Consider the following 17,825-nt stretch of genomic DNA (forward strand, 5'->3'; position numbering starts at 1 on the left):
AGACTCCTAACTGACGGACAACAGAGTACAGACAACCAAGTCACATGTCATGTTTAAATGCTTAAAAAAAAAAAAAAAAGACTATTTCGTTCAGATACCGGGGACTGTTTTACCGCCGGGATTGCGCAAATCTTCAGGATTATACAAGAGTATAAACCCTTTAGGGAGTGTGGATTACAAATTCAGACCACTACATTATTGTATTGTATCTGAGCATGCAACTTTTATGTTGTATCGCAAACGTTACGTAATTTGTACGCTTCTTGAGATTGAACGGAATATGTAACATTTTGAATTTAACTCAAACCAAAGAATTTATATTGCATAGACATGGTTTAAACGGTCGTTCTACCAGAGCCTGGTTCTACTTTAACAGGAAGCGTCGTAACCTTTAACGGAAATGACGTCAACTGGATTAGGGAAAGGTTTAGCTGTCAGGAACAATTTACGGCTGAAATAGGAAATAACAAGCTTGCTTCCATGAAAAAAAACATAAAAACATAATTCATAATAGTGAATAATGACGCTGTATATGTTTAATACGTTTTTTTTTACGTGAAGAGCAATCTTGCAGGGTAAGTAAACCGCTATATTGGTTTGTAACGTAAACTTCCAAACATCCCAGCTCACGGCTTTGATATCCAAGTTCTAGCTAGGCTAGTACACCACTGTCCCGCAGGGGGCATAAACCAGTTTGTGAAGTATGCCGTTGGTCTCACTCTTTGCCCCTTTAACAGAGTCCATTAAATAATGGCTAATATACGAACAAATATGGAGAATCTGAAACAAACACTGAAGATTGACCTCCTGAGAGAAGTTGGCCGTCAGTATCCAGTTTTTTGTTTTCTTCTGATGTTTATGCTTTCGTCAACTATACTTCTCAACCGGTGAGCTCTTAGTCAGAATTGTATCTTTTTTATGCACTTCTTACCCAATGTAGATATAAAAGCAATACAGTTACAATGCCTTTACGTACCAAAAAGTGGATGATTATTTAGATCCTGGATGTTTTAACAGTGGCTGTGTCTGATCTTGCTTCGGTTCTAATGCTTTATTAGGTATCTACACATTCTGATGGTGTTTTGGTCCTTCCTGGCTGGGTTGATTACATTCTATTGCTCCCTTGGCCCAGAATCCCTGCTGCCAAACATCCTCTTCACTATAAAGCCTAGACACAAAGTAAGACATTTGTTGTAAGATAACTTTAATAATACACTGAAAAACACATGAATGTGCGGCATAACAGGAGTAAGTCCTAAAATGCACATCAGTCTAAAGATGTTGGTGTGGATTGAGGTTAAGCTTCAGATAGGTAGATATAAATAACAGTGTCAGCTACTGCCTGTAGTCATGGCCAATGTAAAACAGCTTTTAATGAGCTTGTTCTAGGATTTAGCCATCTTCATTTTAAGAATGTTTATTTTATTCTGCAGAAAGAGGAACTACAGGAGCTATTTCCATCCGGGCACAGCTGTGCAGTGTGTGGGAAAGTCAAGTGCAAACGGCACAGGTAGGAATGTGTACAGTTCTGACCAGATAAGGATGGTATTTTGCATTAATCTCCCTCTAGTGGTCATTATGCATCACTGCAGACAGTGATGTGCCCTAATTTTGGAAATACATTGCACTTTTGCAGACCAACGTTACTTCTTGAAAATTATCAGCCATGGTTGGGCTTAAAAGTATGCTCAAAAGTGGACTCTTCCATATCTGAGGTACAACAACAGATCATGAGATATTATTTAGCTCACCAGTAACCAGTCAATAACTGGATGTTTGCACAGATTAATTTGTATTTGTTTTGTCCCTTGCAGGTGCTTGAGTTGGTTTTGGAAAATTTTGTGTATCCTTGGTATAGGTAAGATGAATAACACAGCTTGATTGATATATTTTTGGGATGATGATGAGCATCAACGTGAACTGAACTTTGCTTCTCTCCACTTCTCAGGGACATAACAGACGATGAGGCGTGCGTGGATGAACTGAGAATGACCTTACGCTTCTTTGCGGCCGTTATGATTCGACGAGCTCAGAAGGTGAGCAACCTGCTCTCCCAGATGAACCGGTCAATGCCTTTCATTTCCCATTTCATCCAGATGTAACAACAATATTTACACATGAAGTGTGTAAAAATGAACATTGAACTTGTGTTCTTTAGGTGGATGTCCCAGCGGTTGTTGCTGGTAAAATGATGAAGGCGACCATGAAGCATATAGAAATAATATCAAAGGCCTGGGGAAAAGGTTTCCTTTTTTCTTTTCTTCAATCTTTACTAAACATTAGTAGGGTATGCAGCCCTAACCCTGTCTCTGTCTCTCTCTCTCTCTCTCTCTCTCTCTCTCTCTCTCTCTCTCTCTCTGTGTCTCTCTCTCTCTGTGTCTCTCTCTCTCTGTCTCTCTCTGTCTCTGTGTCTCTGTCTCTCTCTCTGTCTGTCTCTCTCTCTCTGTCTCTCTCTCTCTCTCTCTTTCCCCCCCCACCCACCAGTGAGGAGCTCAGAGAGTCTGCAGCAGGCTGCTCTGGAGGAGTATGGCCCAGACCTGCACGTGGCTCTCCACAGCAGGAGAGATGAGCTTCTCTATCTGAGGAAGCTGACAGAGATGCTGTTTAACTATGTCATGCCCCCTAAAGCCACTGACTGCAGGTAGGCCACACATGATACCTGGATTAGAAATAAACACCTGCTGGGTTTTTATTGACTAGTGTCCCTTTATGTATAACAGATCATCTTGTTGCATGTTTTTCCAGGTCTCTGTCTTTGTTACTGCGAGAGGTTATGACAGGCTCTGTGATCCTCCCCACTATGGACTTCATGGCAGACCCAGTAAGCATAACCCATCTAATATACTGTACATGTAAATAACAATAATTATGTACAAACTCAGTCTCAACAGTCAACCAATGCAAGTCATGTTTACAAACATTGCATTCATTTCCTTTTAGGATACCGTGAACCACATGGTGCTGATATTCATTGATGACAGTCCAGTGAGTAAAGGTTTAACTTTCCAGTCATGTGATGGAAGGTGTGTGGAGATGGGGTAGGATGGGAGCTCATCTTTACTGTGTTCTCAGCATGAAGCAACCAGTGAGCCCTCCTCTGCCCTGGTCCCCTTCCTGCAGAAGTACGCTGACCCACGGGACAAGAAGGCATCTGTAAGAGCAGGCCTCATGCCTCGCTTAAAGCACACTGGAAGAATGGCATTATTAGATGATATATCATTATTATATTATATATCATTATATTATTTAGCATTTTTATATTCTATATATTTATGATATATCATTATTATGTTGGCATTTTAATGTGTTGGCCGTTTAGTTTCAACCACTAACTTGCAGTCGGGCCTGTCTTGCCCCCCCCCCCCCCCCCCCCATGGTCGTCTAGGTTCTGAAGCTGGAGCTTAAGGAGATCAGAGAGCAGCAGGATCTGCTTTTCCGCTTCATGAACTTCCTGAAGCATGAAGGGGCCGTGCATGTGCTGCAGTTCTGCCTCACTGTGGGTAAGTGCATGTGCTGCAGTTCTGCCTCACTGTGGGTAAGTGCATGTGCTGCAGTTCTGCCTCACTGTGGGTAAGTGCATGTGCTGCAGTTCTGCCTCACTGTGGGTAAGTGCATGTGCTGCAGTTCTGCCTCACTGTGGGTAAGTGCATGTGCTGCAGTTCTGCCTCACTGTGGGTAAGTGCATGTGCTGCAGTTCTGCCTCACTGTGGGTAAGTGCATGTGCTGCAGTTCTGCCTCACTGTGGGTAAGTGCATGTGCTGCAGTTCTGCCTCACTGTGGGTAAGTGCATGTGCTGCAGTTCTGCCTCACTGTGGGTAAGTGCATGTGCTGCAGTTCTGCCTCACTGTGGGTAAGTGCATGTGCTGCAGTTATGCCTCACTAAGCAGGACTCCCTTTCAACTCACGACGGCTTAGCTGTCACGTGACGTGCTGCTATGCTCTTGTTTAACAACTTCCGTAACAATAGTGAGGAAAGGGCTGAAGAGTCACACCATTTAAAAATGCGTCAACATGATGCTGAAAGAAACATTTGGTTCGGTGGTTAACTGTTGCATCACTTCACCCAGAGGAATTCAACGACAAGATCCTGTCTCCTGATCTGAGTGATGCTGAGCTGCAGAGGTTACATGGGGAGGTGCAGCACATCTATGAGACCTATTGCTTGGAAGAGAGCATTGACAAGATCAGCTTTGACACATTCATTGTAGAGGAAATACGCAACAGTAAGCAACCTACACTGAGCACAATCACAAGTCACAATCCTTCAGGACGACGTCCCATTCATCCTCTCTGTCCTCTCAGTTGCTCAGGGTCCATACATGGGCGTGGTCAAGTTGCAGACCATGCGCTGCCTGTTTGAAGCTTATGAGCATGTCCTGTCTCTGTTGGAGGGAGTCTTCACCCCTCTGTTCTGCCACAGTGATGAGGTGAGCCCAGGCCACACCCACATAGACCCAGGCCACACCCACACAAGCCCAGGCCACACCCACACAGGCCCAGGCCACACCCACACAGGCCCAGGCCACACCCACCCAGGCCACACCCACCCAGGCCACACCCAGGCCCAGGCCACACCCACCCAGGCCCAGGACACACCCACCAAGGCCCAGGCCACACCCACCAAGGCCCAGGCCACACCCACACAGGCCCAGGCCACACCCACACAGGCTCAGGCCACACCTATACAGGCCCAGGCCACACCCACACAGGCCCAGCACACAAAGTTAGCAGCATCCAGGGAAAAAAGTGGGATTTAGCGACCGTCTACATCACCACAAGGTGAATGCAGAGGCTCTCAAGTTGACCACAGCTCTGTGTGTGTTTGTTTGTGTGCAGTACTTCAGGCACCTCCTCAGAGGGGTGGAGTCTCCCACCAGGAACTCCAGAATGAGCAGGTTGGTAACCACAGGGCACTGGAGGGTACTCCACATGAAGTACAGAAATATTTCATTATTTCTGTCAAAGTTAGAATGGAGCTTGTTTTGTGTGTGTGTTTGAATAAGTAACATCTCATGGCCACAGCATTCAAAAGTAAAAAAAAAAAAAAAAAAGCCTTTGTCAGTGTTTGCCCTGACAACCTACTGTATGATTTACTGTGCCTGTTATTTCAGGAATAGCTTGAGTTTCGATGATATGAGGTAAGGATGTTTTGGCATGATGCAGGTCAATGTCTCCCAGCTGCCCGGTTTGCTGCATGTTATTGCCTGGATGGCAGTAAAGGAAACAAACTGCTGTTTTTGACAGTTTGGTGCTAGTTACTTGAACTGTGGGGCTTTTGCGAGTCAATGCTTGGGTTTTGAATGTTTACTATGTGCTGACTAAGCCCTTATCCTGACATCCTTTAACATCTTAACCCCCAAGACACAGTCAATAACACGTTAGACTTAGAATCTATTTTTGTTTTTTTACAGTATTTCAGTAGACATTATACTTTTTAATCTAGTTAGCATACAATATATTCATGCTAGGGCCATTTACTGTAAGCTTCAGCCGCAGAAGGTGCTGTGTAAAGGGGAGAAAGATGACCTTGTACCTGAATGTCATGCACATACTGTGAAACTCTCCTTGTCCCTTGATGTTCTGTGTCTGTCAGTGGTCTGTCCTTGTGTGTCGTACTTTGAACCATAGTTGTCTTGTGTATGAGCACCAGTTACCTGTTGTGGGACATTGTCTCTTATTCCAACCTACATTGGTTGGGCCTAATATCCCTCCAACATTAAGATGTAGTCATTTAGCAGAGCGAATTACAGTAAATACAGGGACATTCCCCCCGAGGCAAGTAGGGTGAAGTGCCTTGCCCAAGGACAAGGCAACATCAACATGCACTCCTGCACTCAACATTTAAACCCAAGACTTCTTGAACTGTTTTCTGTTTAGACCTGTCTCATAACATAAGCATGGGCTTGTATTCGATGCAGCTGTACCAGCTATTATTGCCTGTGTGTTTCTGTTCAAGTTGCTGCTTGCGTTGGTAGAATGTGTCAATCTTTGTATTTCTGTCTCAGCTTGGCATGTTTGCTCTCCCTAGCCAAAATGTAAAAGTAGAATCAATTCAGTATGCAAAATATATTTGCATACAGCACATGATGTAAAGGTATCATAGTAGAATTCTGGTTTATTTGTTGTAATTCTGAAGGTTACATGTTCAATGTCACTGTGTGTTTGTACAGAAACATATCAAAGCGGGGGAAACATTTGGAATCAGCAGGATTGGAAGTAAAATCAAAGGAGTGTTCAAGAGCAACACTTTGGAAGGGGCAATGCTGCCCTCTTATGCCATGGTTGATGCAGACGAAGACCTGGTGAGTGCTTCCTCCAAAAATATGTTTTAAACTTTTTAATCCTAAAATAAAGATACATTTCAAATAAATTTATAGAAATGTTTTTCCCAAAACGTTTTAGTATATTTTTTTTGTTCAACTTTTCAATGCCATTTTTCTAACTTTTTCAATGTATTTCGTAATCTAATTTTTGTTCTACCTAAGAACACTAACAAAGTATTTGTACTTTGTTACTTCCCATCTCTGACTATGACGTATATTATGATGGCTGCCATAAAAAATCGTGAAATTATTGTTTTTGTTTTTACTTTGTGTATTATATGTGTCTGTATGTTCTGTGCTGTACAACAAATGTCCTCTCAGAGGACATGAAAGTGAAAGTCCATGTTCAGCCGTCCTGGTGTCCCCTGCTGTGTTGCAGGTGGAGGAGGCCACAGTGGTTGTGGAGGATGTGGAGTCTCCTGCTGAAGCAGCTGGCACCCCGGGGGTCCTGAGGAACCTGTCCGCCTGGAGCATCTCCATACCCTACGTGGACCTGTACGACGACGAGGCCAGGAGAGAGAGGGTCCCTGTGTTCTGCATCGACGTGGAGCGCAAAGACAGGAAGGAAGGTGAGAGAAGCCTTGTCCAGAACTAAAAGAAGCTGTGTCAAATAATGGAGGGGAAAATACTGAGTGGTCTGCGTGAAGCTGAGTGACTGTTTTCCTCTCTCGTTCAGTGGGGCACGAAACTGAAAAGTGGTCCATCTATAGGAGATATCTAGAATTCTACGTGCTAGAATCGAAACTCACCGAATTCCATGGTAAGTGGTTATAATGCCTTTCATACAACCCAGCAACCAAATTTAGTTTTGACTGGCTTTGGCATGAAAATCATTAATCTTGAGTCTTGATTTGAAACGCAACTCCGTTTCACACAGTGTGCAGGGTTTCCCGCCAAAAATGTGTTTGGGGTTTGCGGAAGGGGGGGGCGGGGCGTTCTGCAGAGTGAGACTGGCGTTGGTCACTATTTGGAATGGAATTGAGAAAACAGGACAACGGCGGATATCGCTATAAAAAACAGCAGGCGTGTGTTGCTTAGGCGGCCGCCTTAACTGAAAAGTGCTGCGGGTAACCCTGGGTGTGGATCTGAATTAGAACTGTCATTTCTTTACACAGGGTCGTTTGCAGATGCGCAGCTTCCTTCCAAAAGAATAATTGGACCAAAGAATGTCGAGTTCTTATCTTCTAAGAGGGAGGAGTTTGAGGAGTATTTGCAGGTATATTCCCACCAAAGCACAGTTATCATGGCTATGTTTGTGTGAATGTTGATGTACTGTACGTGCTTATTGTTGGAGGCGTATCCATGCTTGTGTGTTTATCCAGAGGCTTCTGCTCCACCCAGAACTGAGTAACAGCCAGCTGCTTGCTGACTTCCTGTCCCCACACAGTATGGAATCTCAGTTCCTGGACAAGATGCTGCCTGATGTTAATCTGGGTAAGACGTCTCTGTACAGTTCAGCACAAAACCAAGACAATTTATTTCAGGAACGATTGATTTGTGTATTTTCTTCTTTTACATTTTATTTTTTAATCTCTGATTGTTAAACTGCAGGTAAAATTTTCAAGTCTGTTCCTGGAAAGCTTATGAAAGAGGTAGGAAATCAAGTACAGTATCTCTGTTTGGCATGAAAAACATCAATTTGAGTCTTGATTTGAAACACAACTCTATTCCACATGGTCTATTTGCTCTATGCTTTGTTTCAGAAAGGGCAGAATCTGGAACCATTCATCCAGTCTTTTTTCAACTCTTGCGAGTCACCCAAGGCCAAACCTAGCAGACCAGAACTGACCATCCTCAGCCCCACAGCAGAGTATGATAAGAAGGCGAGTCTTCAACCGCCATCTTATCCAACTCCCTGTTCACAAACTGATTATCTGTCGGGACTCTACATCTGGCTCAACATTTACTTTTTGTTCTTTCAGCAAACGCTTTGACCCAAAGTGACATACAAATAGCACATTCAAAAAGTACAGTAGATGATTGAGAAGGAGTTTGTATGACTGATACTGGTATGCTTGTTTATAGCTCTTCAACAATCTGTTCAGGAACAATGCAAATCTGTCTGAGAGTGTGGAGAGGAAGCAAAACCAGAACTACTTTATGGAAATGACCACAATTGAGGGAATGTATGATTACATGATGTATGTGGGTAAGTGATCCAAACACTTTATTTTGTGGTTGGATTTGACTGTTAGAGTTAACTTTAATAAGGTCCAAGTTATAAAGGGTAAAAATCGTTAATCTCCACAGGAGTAAATCACAACTTGAATCACGTAATCAATATGGGGAGTTATGTTGGTGAACCTGCCTCTCACTACAGTTGTGCTGGTGAACCTGCCTCTCACTACAGTTGTGCTGGTGAACCTGCCTCTCACTACAGTTGTGCTGGTGAACCTGCCTCTCACTACAGTTGTGTTGCCTGACAGGTCGCATAGTGTTCCACATGCCGGCATGGTTGCATCACATCCTGTCAGGAGCACGGATCCTGTTCAAGAACACGTTCGAAGCCTACATGGACCAGTACATGCAGATGAAGCTGGACAGGATTCTCCAGGAGCACCGCTTGGTTTCTCTCATCACCCAGCTCAGAGGTGCGTGGTGTTAGCATCCCTCTCAAACAACAGGGACGTCAGAGTTCCTGCGTGGTGAACTCTGCTAAACCGGTTTGAATATCGTCCCGTGAAAAAGCAAAGGTTAATGTGTGTGTGTTGGAGCGGGGGCATTCCATCATCGCCCACTCATGCACTTCAGAGTGTCTGTGTTAATATTATTCTTGTTCCCTTCCATCTAGCCCGAAGCCCAGACAATAGAAGTGTTTTACTGTGACTCCTCACTCTGTTTGGTCCTAATGACTCCTTGTAGTGCTCTCCCCTGTCTGCCCCTCCCCGGTGCCTCAGACTAATGGTGAGGTTTTGTCTCAGATGCCGTGTTCTGTGAGAACAGTGAGGAACGCTTCACAGAAGACAAGCAGAGGAGAGCCAAACAGACCTTTGAAGAGATGATGAGATACTTGCCAGGTTCAAATTAAACTTTAAATTTTCCTTTCTCCACTCCATTCTTCCATTGTGTGTAATGTAATATGTGGATGTTCCGAGCTTTGCCAAGGTTGATGTGGGCGATGGATTAATTTGCTCAGACACCATTTTGGATGTCATTAGTAGCTCCTAATCCCTCTTTAAAAAATAATACTAGTAAACATGCCTTTATTTAAAGTACCCCTCTCTCACTTGCATTTCTGTCAATTGAACTGGGTAGATCAGAGAGTAGATCTGTAGAGTTCTGACTTGGATCAAGTGTGTTCTTAAGAGCCAGCTGCTGAGTCTAGATTGTTTTAAAATCTTGTCTGTTTACCTTCTGCAGACATTGTAGTTAAGTGCATTGGCGAGGATGCCCAGTTTGAAGGCATTAAGCTTCTGTTTGAAGGCTTTCAGCAGCCACTGCTCAACAAGCAGGTAAGATGGGAGCACTTTGAAGAGGACGTCACCTGCATCTAATGGTATCAAAACCAAAACTCCTGTTTTGTGTTTCTGTGTGGTCTCATTAGATGACGTACGTTCTGCTGGACATTGCTATTCAGGAGCTCTTCCCAGAGCTCAACAAGGTGAAAATGTTTTTACAATATTGGTCTGTGTTGTTTTATTTTCAAGTAATTGCTAAATGGATACGTCTAACTGTATTATCGTCTAATTCTATTATTGATCTTTTATGGAAGGATAACCAAGCTGAAAGGATTCTCAGCTTCAATAGATTTTACTGGACTGGCTGCGGACTGACACAGCTGTTTCTTTTCTCCACAGACCGGTGGACAGAGTGAATCCACAGACTGGTGGACAGATTGACTCCGGTCATGGGAGTGAATAGATCTAAAGCACAGCTGCTCCCCTATGTTCCTCAGCTAAAAAGAATTGCAGTACACTAACAAATGCTGATGTCCCTGGGACCATATCAACATTCCAATGTAAAGTAATCCACTAATAAAGTATATTTATTGATTTGATTGGGTTGTCACGTCTGCACTTGTGATATGTTAAACTTCTCGTATTAAGTGACATTGATTAGAGGAACACGTTTTACAGAAGTAAACCGGTAACGTTTCCCTCATAGCGAAGGGTGTCCCTTTCAGACTTCCAAATAACTGACTATGACCTGCTACAGTCAGTGCCCTGACTATGACCTGCTACAGTCAGCGCCCTGACTATGACCTGCTACAGTCAGCGCCCTGACTATGACCTGCTACAATTTCCATCTTTCTTATTCCAGTCAATTAAATCTTAGTCAATCCAGTGTTTCTCTAATGATGTTAAGTATTTGGTAAACAGCAGCACAACAGATCTACTGGAGCCATGAGATAGCCTTCAGGAGACTAATGACTTCCCCCTGAGAATCCAAGTCTGTTGTGTGTGAGATCAGGCTACATAGGAGACGTTGTCCTCTGAAAGGTTTCCCATAACGCCCTGTGAGACACAATCTCAAACACGTGGTAGAGAGGGACTTTATTTCCATTATTTACAGACGCACTACAGTACAGTACAATACACCACACTGTAAATAGTCTGTCCAAAATAAATGTAATTTAATAATTTAATTTGGGTTTGACAATGGTTATTTTGTCCTGTCCGTCATTGTAGCATGTGATTATGACATTGTTTTAGTGCCATAAAATACACTGTTTCCTTGACTTTAAGTCTGCCTCACCTTATTGTTTCCTGAAAAACACTTGTTTCCAAACAGTCTTATCAAAGTTGTTTAGTTACTTTATAACTTTGTAACTATGTCTATGAACACAACATTCACCAGGTCATGCTTAAACACAGTCACAGATGGGAACATTTCATTTGAGGTAAAAAAAAAAAATGTAATTCAGAAAACATTTTTCACATGCATGGTGTTCACAGGTAACACACATACATTGGTCTTGCAATACATTTTCCATGTGTTTTTACATTTCAAGCAAAATAAATTTGGTAATAAATTGGGACATAGGGTAAATAATTTATGATTTCTTGCTGTAAAATAGTTCCTTTTAACAGTGAAGCTAAAACAAATAGGTATATCTGTGTAAATGTTTAAGAATGTTTATGAACATTCAGCTTGAAGAGACATGCCTACCTCTTATGTCCATGGATATTTAGTGGCACAGAGCTCAGATACATTCTGCTCCTATTGCTCGTGTCCTAATGACGCAGACATGGTCATAGTTATGACATATTCTACACAGATGCTATGAAACTATTTGAAAGTGAGCTTCGTTAACAAATTCTGCTGAGATAAAACGTTAGAGGCTTTGAGTCAGGAGCAGTCCTACCACAACCAGCAGGAGCATGGACCCAGACCTTCCACCGGACGAGGTGAATATCCTGATTCTTCCCTCCACAGCAGGGTGAACCTTCTTCCTTTCTGAGATGTAGCTGGCCAGAACAGCAATGTCCAGATCACCTAAAGCACAGTTACACACCTTCTGGATTTAACAGTTTACGAAACTGTCCTGTCGACACAGTATCAAAAAGCACAGAAAATATGCAACAAATAGAACTGTTAAATATTTTTGGGGTGTGACACAAAAACACTTGTTTATAAAAAACCTCTCCTTGTTAAAACTAAAACAAGAGTTATGACTCGACACTTAAGTTTGTATGAGGAACTTTGAGTCACAACAAGTAATTACCACTGTCATGTTTCAGCCTCTCCTCCTTAATCATAGAGAAGCCATCTCCTCCTTCCACCAGGTATGAAGGCAGGAGAATCTTATACAGCCTGATGGGATCCAGGGGTTCAAAGATGGGCACGCGACAGCTGGTGCACAGGACACTGACACTCTTCACTCGCTCGCCCGGAGCCCTTGATATGTCGTATTCCACATGGAAACCTTTTGGGTAGAAATGACTTAAACCTTTTCAAACAATGTTACAGCATGTCCATCTATGAACATCAATGTATGCAGTCGCGCTCATGAGGTATGCATGGTAAATGATTAATTTGTGTGTGTCGATCGCGTTGAAATGTCTGCTTTTATAATCAATCTGTTCAAAGTCAAAACCGACGCCAGTCCAGTCTGTACAGTGTTGTCCGACTGTTGTATTTTGAGGATATTGTATGAAGAGGAGCTGGAGCTCAGGGAGCTACCTGACACCTGGAGGAACTCTCCTGTGCTGCCGCCGTATCTTCTGACCGAGTGCTCAAACACCTTGAGCAGCGTGGTGCCCTTCATCTGCACCATGTCAAAGGTGCCTCCGAACGGCAAGACAGAGATAAGGTCCTCCATTGTGATGGAACCTGAAAAGACAAAACATTTTGGATTGTTTTGAACACTCTCCCTCCTTCTCTTGGTCACAGTTTCTTCCTCCCTCTCTTTCTCTCTTGTTCTCTCTCTCTCTCTCTCTTGTTCTCTCTATCTCTCACACACGCATATGCGAAGTTGCGAACGCACCATTTCGACTGCGTTCATCGATAGATGTTCGGATGCCTCCACCATTGAAGATGCAGGAGCTAACATGATTCCACTGGAGCTCATCTGCATATTTGATGTTGTGGTGTACCTACAGTGGGAAAATATGGTTTCACCAAGGTTTCATGATGATAAGAATACAGAAGTATATGCAAAAGTTCCTGGTGGTTTTCGTGAGATGTATTTCTAGCACATACCATGGCATCACAGATCAGATTACCCAGGTTGCATTCGCGAAATCGACATTCTTGAAACGTGCCATTGAGGTAGACCAGGGTTTGACCCACATACTGGGAGGAGTAGTTAGCCAGGTTCTTCTTCCACTCCTGAACATCAGCAAGAATATCAGGATCTTAAGAGGAATTTAAACTAAGGTCAAGTTATCTGCTAGACCACATACACACACATTCAGATGAATAGGTAAATGAGGAGCTCCTTTCCAACCTTCTGGTACTGTGCTGTCCAGCAGGATAGGGTTGCCTGTGGCCTGAAGGACGGCGCCATTATCGCTAAAGGTCACCTTGAGGTAACCCAGATATTTTCCGAAAGCGTAGGCTTGCACAACAGGGACATCGCGTCCATCTTCAGATTTCACCATGAAAGGGTAAAGCCCAGCTGGGACCTCAGAGGAAGGCGCCTGCCCTGTCATAACAAACTGGGGTTTAGTTTTTTTACTGTTACTGTTGAGGATTCCTGGTTCTTCACAAATATTACAAAAAACAAATCTTGGTTGAAAAAAATACAAAGAAACCTGTAACTTTTGCAACAGATGAAAAAGGCAAAATAGTTTATACTTGTGAACGTGATCTTCTTTATTTGCCATTTCTACTTTTTAAACCGTCAGATCCAAAAGTGAGATTTGACATCACAACAGTTTTCAGGTTTTTCAGTGGGGTAACATTTGTTATGAGGAAAAACAGACTATGGTGAAGCAAGGCCTACCCGTATATAAGAAAGTATTGCTGTGTCCTCCGATCACCACATCCACACCCCTCACCCTTCTGGCAATCTCTTGGTCCATAGCAAAACCAGAGTGGCCAAGGGCAATGATCTTGTTTACTCCGAGAGACAGTAGTTTGTTCACCTGATTCTGCATGGCACTTACCTCCTCCTGAAACTGTACATTTGGACCTGTAGCAAAAATAAACGACACTACTGCATCACTAAAAGGCTTCTATGTAAAGAAATACCCACACAGAAGCAAGGAGATAGTACTGAACAAAGTGTGAACTAGTTTCAGAAGCACTCTGACATAAAGAGAAACAGGTGATTTACTGTACCTGGCTGTGACAGAGCAGGGGTTTCCTGTGACGTGTAGCCCACCACACCCACCTTTTGAGAGTCTACTTCAAATATCTTAAACGGGAAGAAATGACCGCTCATTTGCGGGGCTAGTTTGTCATCTGGCTTGATGTTCACACTGAGAACAGCGCACTGCACTTGTTGCAGGAACGGCTTGATCAGTCCTTCCACTCCGTTGTCAAACTCATGATTCCCAAGAGCCTAAAACACAAAAACAAATGATGCCCCACTCGCCAAATTGTGTTCCATCTATGGAACATGGGGTTTGAGCATCTGTCTAGACTAGTCTCTAACCTCAGGTACCTCCCATCGGACGTCAAAGATTCCATGCGGAATTCCCTGGACATTACTAAGAAAACAAACTGTCCTTTCAATATTAGTAAAACAATGACACCCACAGTCTAAAGAGGGAGATCCACCGATGCAGTGATGTATTTCAGAGGCAAACATCTAAACAAACAAAACGATATTGATACAAGTCTTATGATAGCCTGTCTATGCGTTTTACTTTGGGAGATTTATTTGACTATTTACAATTATACTACGTATGTTTTTTAACCTACTTTCAAACTGTAGTGACTATTCTATAAATTGTAGGCTAAGCTAGCTACTTCCATATTTTCTTAAATGTTACATTTTTTAACGTATGGTAATTATCTTAAAACGTAGCCTATTAAATCTTAAAGACTACACAAAAATCACGTGTCTAACGGACATAAATTGTTTACCATTGCATCGTATCCGAGTTTATTCATAAAATGTGCAGCCTCCGCACCCTTGTAAACATTAAACCAAACGGTTCCCTGAAACTGATCACCAGCGTCTAGAAGCATCACGTTCCGCTCTCTGCTACGGATTTCTTTTATTTTAGAAAATCTTCTCGCCACACCAGCAAAACACGACCCCTTAGTGCATTTTCCAGAATCGATATTTGTTTCTTCAACTCTGGCATGTACGTCGTTGGTGTGGAGCAAAGTGAGATCCCATGCTGTTACCGAAACACAGATGCAAAAGTAAACCAAGCACCGAAGTTCTTTCATCTTCTTGTTTCAGAGCAATTTTACTGTCTTTTTGTTTCTTCTTTGCCTCAAAACTGACGTCAAGAGACGGCGTGAGTGTAAGCTTCCTCCTGTCTCTCGCAAAAATTTTATGTCAGCGCATTATCTCACTGACAAAATTGTTCACAGTAGCCTATATATTGGCCACGCATACTACGTCGACCTATTAGAAAAAACTGATGCGGTGTGTTTACGTGAAGTGCCCGTCGGCGGAGTAGCCTTCGCGAAGGCAGTGCCTTTTGGCAGCTATGGCACAATTTTATGGAAGGCCCAGTGGACTCAAATTCAAATTCCCTGATAGGATATTTATTATCCCATTGCATATCGTGCGCATAGACGGCGCACTCTACAGAGCCAGTAATCAGCCACGTTGCCGGTGAATGCTCGAGCAGTGTTGTGAAAAAGCTAAAGCATTGGCAGTTGGCGGACCACGGCTCCATGCTGACTGCAGCTCACTGGGCAAGCGCCTTTATATATTTGATTAGGAATATTTTATTAGCGTTACAAATGGTCAACCACATGACGCTGCAAGTCCCTGACTCCTGAGCAATACATCAGGCAAATTTCAACTTCACACAGAGCTTGGATCTCTAGATAAGCCAAATCAAGCAACAGACAGACACACGTTCTAGGTTCATGTGATCATCTCTCAACCCAGTCCTCCCTTTCGAAAACACCTTCACAATCGTTCATTAAGAAATATTCTGAGAATTAAGAATTAAACTGAGCTACAACACACTGCTACTACTCTTCTGCAGTGATAAATTGCTCTCTGTTAATACTACAAAATATGCAACATTGAGTTTTAATTTATATTTAGACAAGCACATCAACCATGAAACACACATTTTGTATTTTATTGTATTTAACCTTTATTTAACCAGGCAGAATCATGAAGAACAAAATTCTTATTTACAAAGATGGCCTGGCAAAAAGCAGAAGCTTTTTGAGGGAGAGGTGAAGGGGGCTGAGGACAAAAGTTCAGGTTAAAAAGCACAACCACACACAACCACACACAACCACACACAACCACAGCAGTACAACATACAGAAGAAAAAACAACAACAAAAGCTACAAAAACAAACAGGTTAAACTAAGGGCATTAGTACATATCAGATAGGATAAAAATGTTAGTACATATCAGAGAGGATACAAATGTTAAAAGCAAGAACACAAAGCAAGACACAGAGACTACTTACACCAAACAACAACCACAATCAAGACATGCTATGGCTTGACACTGGCAGGAATGAACAGAGGACACAGGCAGTTGAGAAACCAAGCAGGCAACATTGGTGCAACAGTAGGACAAAACTAGACAGGTGGCAACAGATCATAATGACAAACCATGGGGATGAATAGGACAACAAATACTGAGGGTAGAGGTTAAAAGGTGAGAGCGCATTTACAGAAATCGGTGAGGATGAGTGAAATGGCTTCTTTGAAGGCAGGGATAGAAATGAATACATTGATACTACATATCAAGGTAGTAATGTGTAACAAACATGTCCCTGCTTTGAATAGATGCTTTTAATCCCCAAAAAGATACACACTTCTCGAGAGTGTTTTTGATCAAAACCAAGAACGTTACTTTCTTTTAAACAATACAATACGGTGTTCCCCCTTCTCTGACTCTAAACTACATTCAAACACAGGTACAGTTGTGGATTGATGAAGACACTCCAAAGCACGCTATTTCAGTAGTGACACATGAAGAACACACCCAGTGTGAAGACATTATTCTACTGAATTGTGTAACAGTAGTTTACACTGGGATCCACAGATCACCACCCTTCCCCTTGGAGCAAGAGAGAGAGAGAGGTGGAGTTAAACACTGGGTGTGTTATGAAGTCATTGGTTACTCAATACAAGAGGAAGAGGTTAGTCATGGTTATTCATTATAACCATAAATATAGCTGCCACCGCAGACATGTAGAATAGATAATTATACTGTGACTTTCTTCAAGTAGTTTCCTTTCTGTTTTGGTATAAGTGGGATTTACCCGTACAGAGCTTCTTGTAAGGAGACCCCAGGATGTTGTCCTTGTCACTCAGACAAGGTGGTCAAATCGGCCCGTAAGCGCCTCTTCTTCCTGAGGAGGCTGAAGAAGTTTGGTATGGACTCAGTCATCCTCACTAACTTTTACAGATGCACTATAGAGAGCATTCTGACTGGTTGTATTACAGTGTGGTATGGGAGCTGCACTGACAGGGACCGCAAGGCCCTATGTAGTGTGGTCCGTTCTGCTGAGTTCATCATCGGCAGGAAGCTCCCAGCCCTACAGGACACCAACCACACACGCTGCCTCAGGAAAGCTGGCAGGATTCTAAGAGACTGTTACCACCCATCCTTCAGTATCTTTACCCCGCTGCCTTCTGGCAGGCGTTACAGCAGCATCCGGTCGCGCACACGCAGACTGGACAACAGTTTCTACCCAAGGGCCATCAGGCTTCTGAATGGACACTAATATGGACATGATTCACTGCACACTAGTCACTTATACACTGTCACTTTCAGCTACTGGTTGCACTATCAGTAACATTGCACTACTGTACCTCACTGTACCTCGCCACCAGGCTCCTGTATGGTCATTGACATGGTCACTGACCTGCAATTCTGCACTATTGTACTGTACTCCACTTAGGTTAGAATACGTTATAGGGTTGAAATAGGTTTTATGTGCATTTAGGGTTAGT

At 42.9% G+C, this 17,825-nt stretch overlaps 2 protein-coding genes across 3 annotated transcripts; one reads left to right on the plus strand and one right to left on the minus strand.

Annotated features, from left to right (window-relative positions):
* The first annotated feature begins 402 nt into the window (after positions 1–402).
* Positions 403–10,320, plus strand: LOC146287510 (sorting nexin-14-like). Its single transcript, XM_084699783.1, has 31 exons — positions 403–575; positions 738–887; positions 1,059–1,179; positions 1,434–1,510; positions 1,637–1,715; positions 1,815–1,858; positions 1,949–2,036; positions 2,159–2,243; positions 2,485–2,641; positions 2,746–2,821; positions 2,941–2,985; positions 3,073–3,153; positions 3,386–3,500; positions 4,068–4,223; positions 4,303–4,427; positions 4,837–4,895; positions 5,112–5,138; position 5,784; positions 6,171–6,302; positions 6,703–6,892; positions 7,000–7,083; positions 7,439–7,539; positions 7,646–7,757; positions 7,875–7,915; positions 8,027–8,146; positions 8,349–8,472; positions 8,750–8,914; positions 9,245–9,340; positions 9,684–9,775; positions 9,868–9,924; positions 10,121–10,320. Exons 2-31 carry the CDS (start codon positions 751–753, stop codon positions 10,160–10,162), a joined length of 2,829 nt encoding a protein of 942 aa, XP_084555909.1. The 5' UTR covers positions 403–575; positions 738–750; the 3' UTR covers positions 10,163–10,320.
* Positions 10,321–10,807: 487 nt separating this feature from the next.
* Positions 10,808–15,379, minus strand: nt5e (5'-nucleotidase, ecto (CD73)). Of its 2 annotated transcripts, none has more exons than XM_084699781.1 (9): positions 14,799–15,379; positions 14,049–14,271; positions 13,711–13,899; positions 13,213–13,410; positions 12,966–13,120; positions 12,751–12,859; positions 12,447–12,596; positions 11,989–12,189; positions 10,808–11,759 (listed from the first exon to the last, which is right to left on the minus strand). In XM_084699781.1, the coding sequence occupies exons 1-9, from the start codon at positions 15,108–15,110 to the stop codon at positions 11,599–11,601; spliced, it is 1,698 nt and encodes a 565-aa protein (XP_084555907.1). In that variant the 5' UTR covers positions 15,111–15,379; the 3' UTR covers positions 10,808–11,598. The 2 variants fall into 2 exon arrangements, with proteins under 2 accessions (XP_084555907.1, XP_084555908.1); XM_084699782.1 differs by lacking the exon at positions 14,799–15,379 and adding an exon at positions 14,365–14,789.
* Between the last annotated feature and the right edge of the window lie 2,446 nt (positions 15,380–17,825).

Source organism: Hypomesus nipponensis, chromosome 6 (genome assembly GCF_054491055.1).
Source record: "Hypomesus nipponensis isolate SF chromosome 6, ASM5449105v1, whole genome shotgun sequence".
NCBI lineage: Eukaryota > Metazoa > Chordata > Actinopteri > Osmeriformes > Osmeridae > Hypomesus > Hypomesus nipponensis.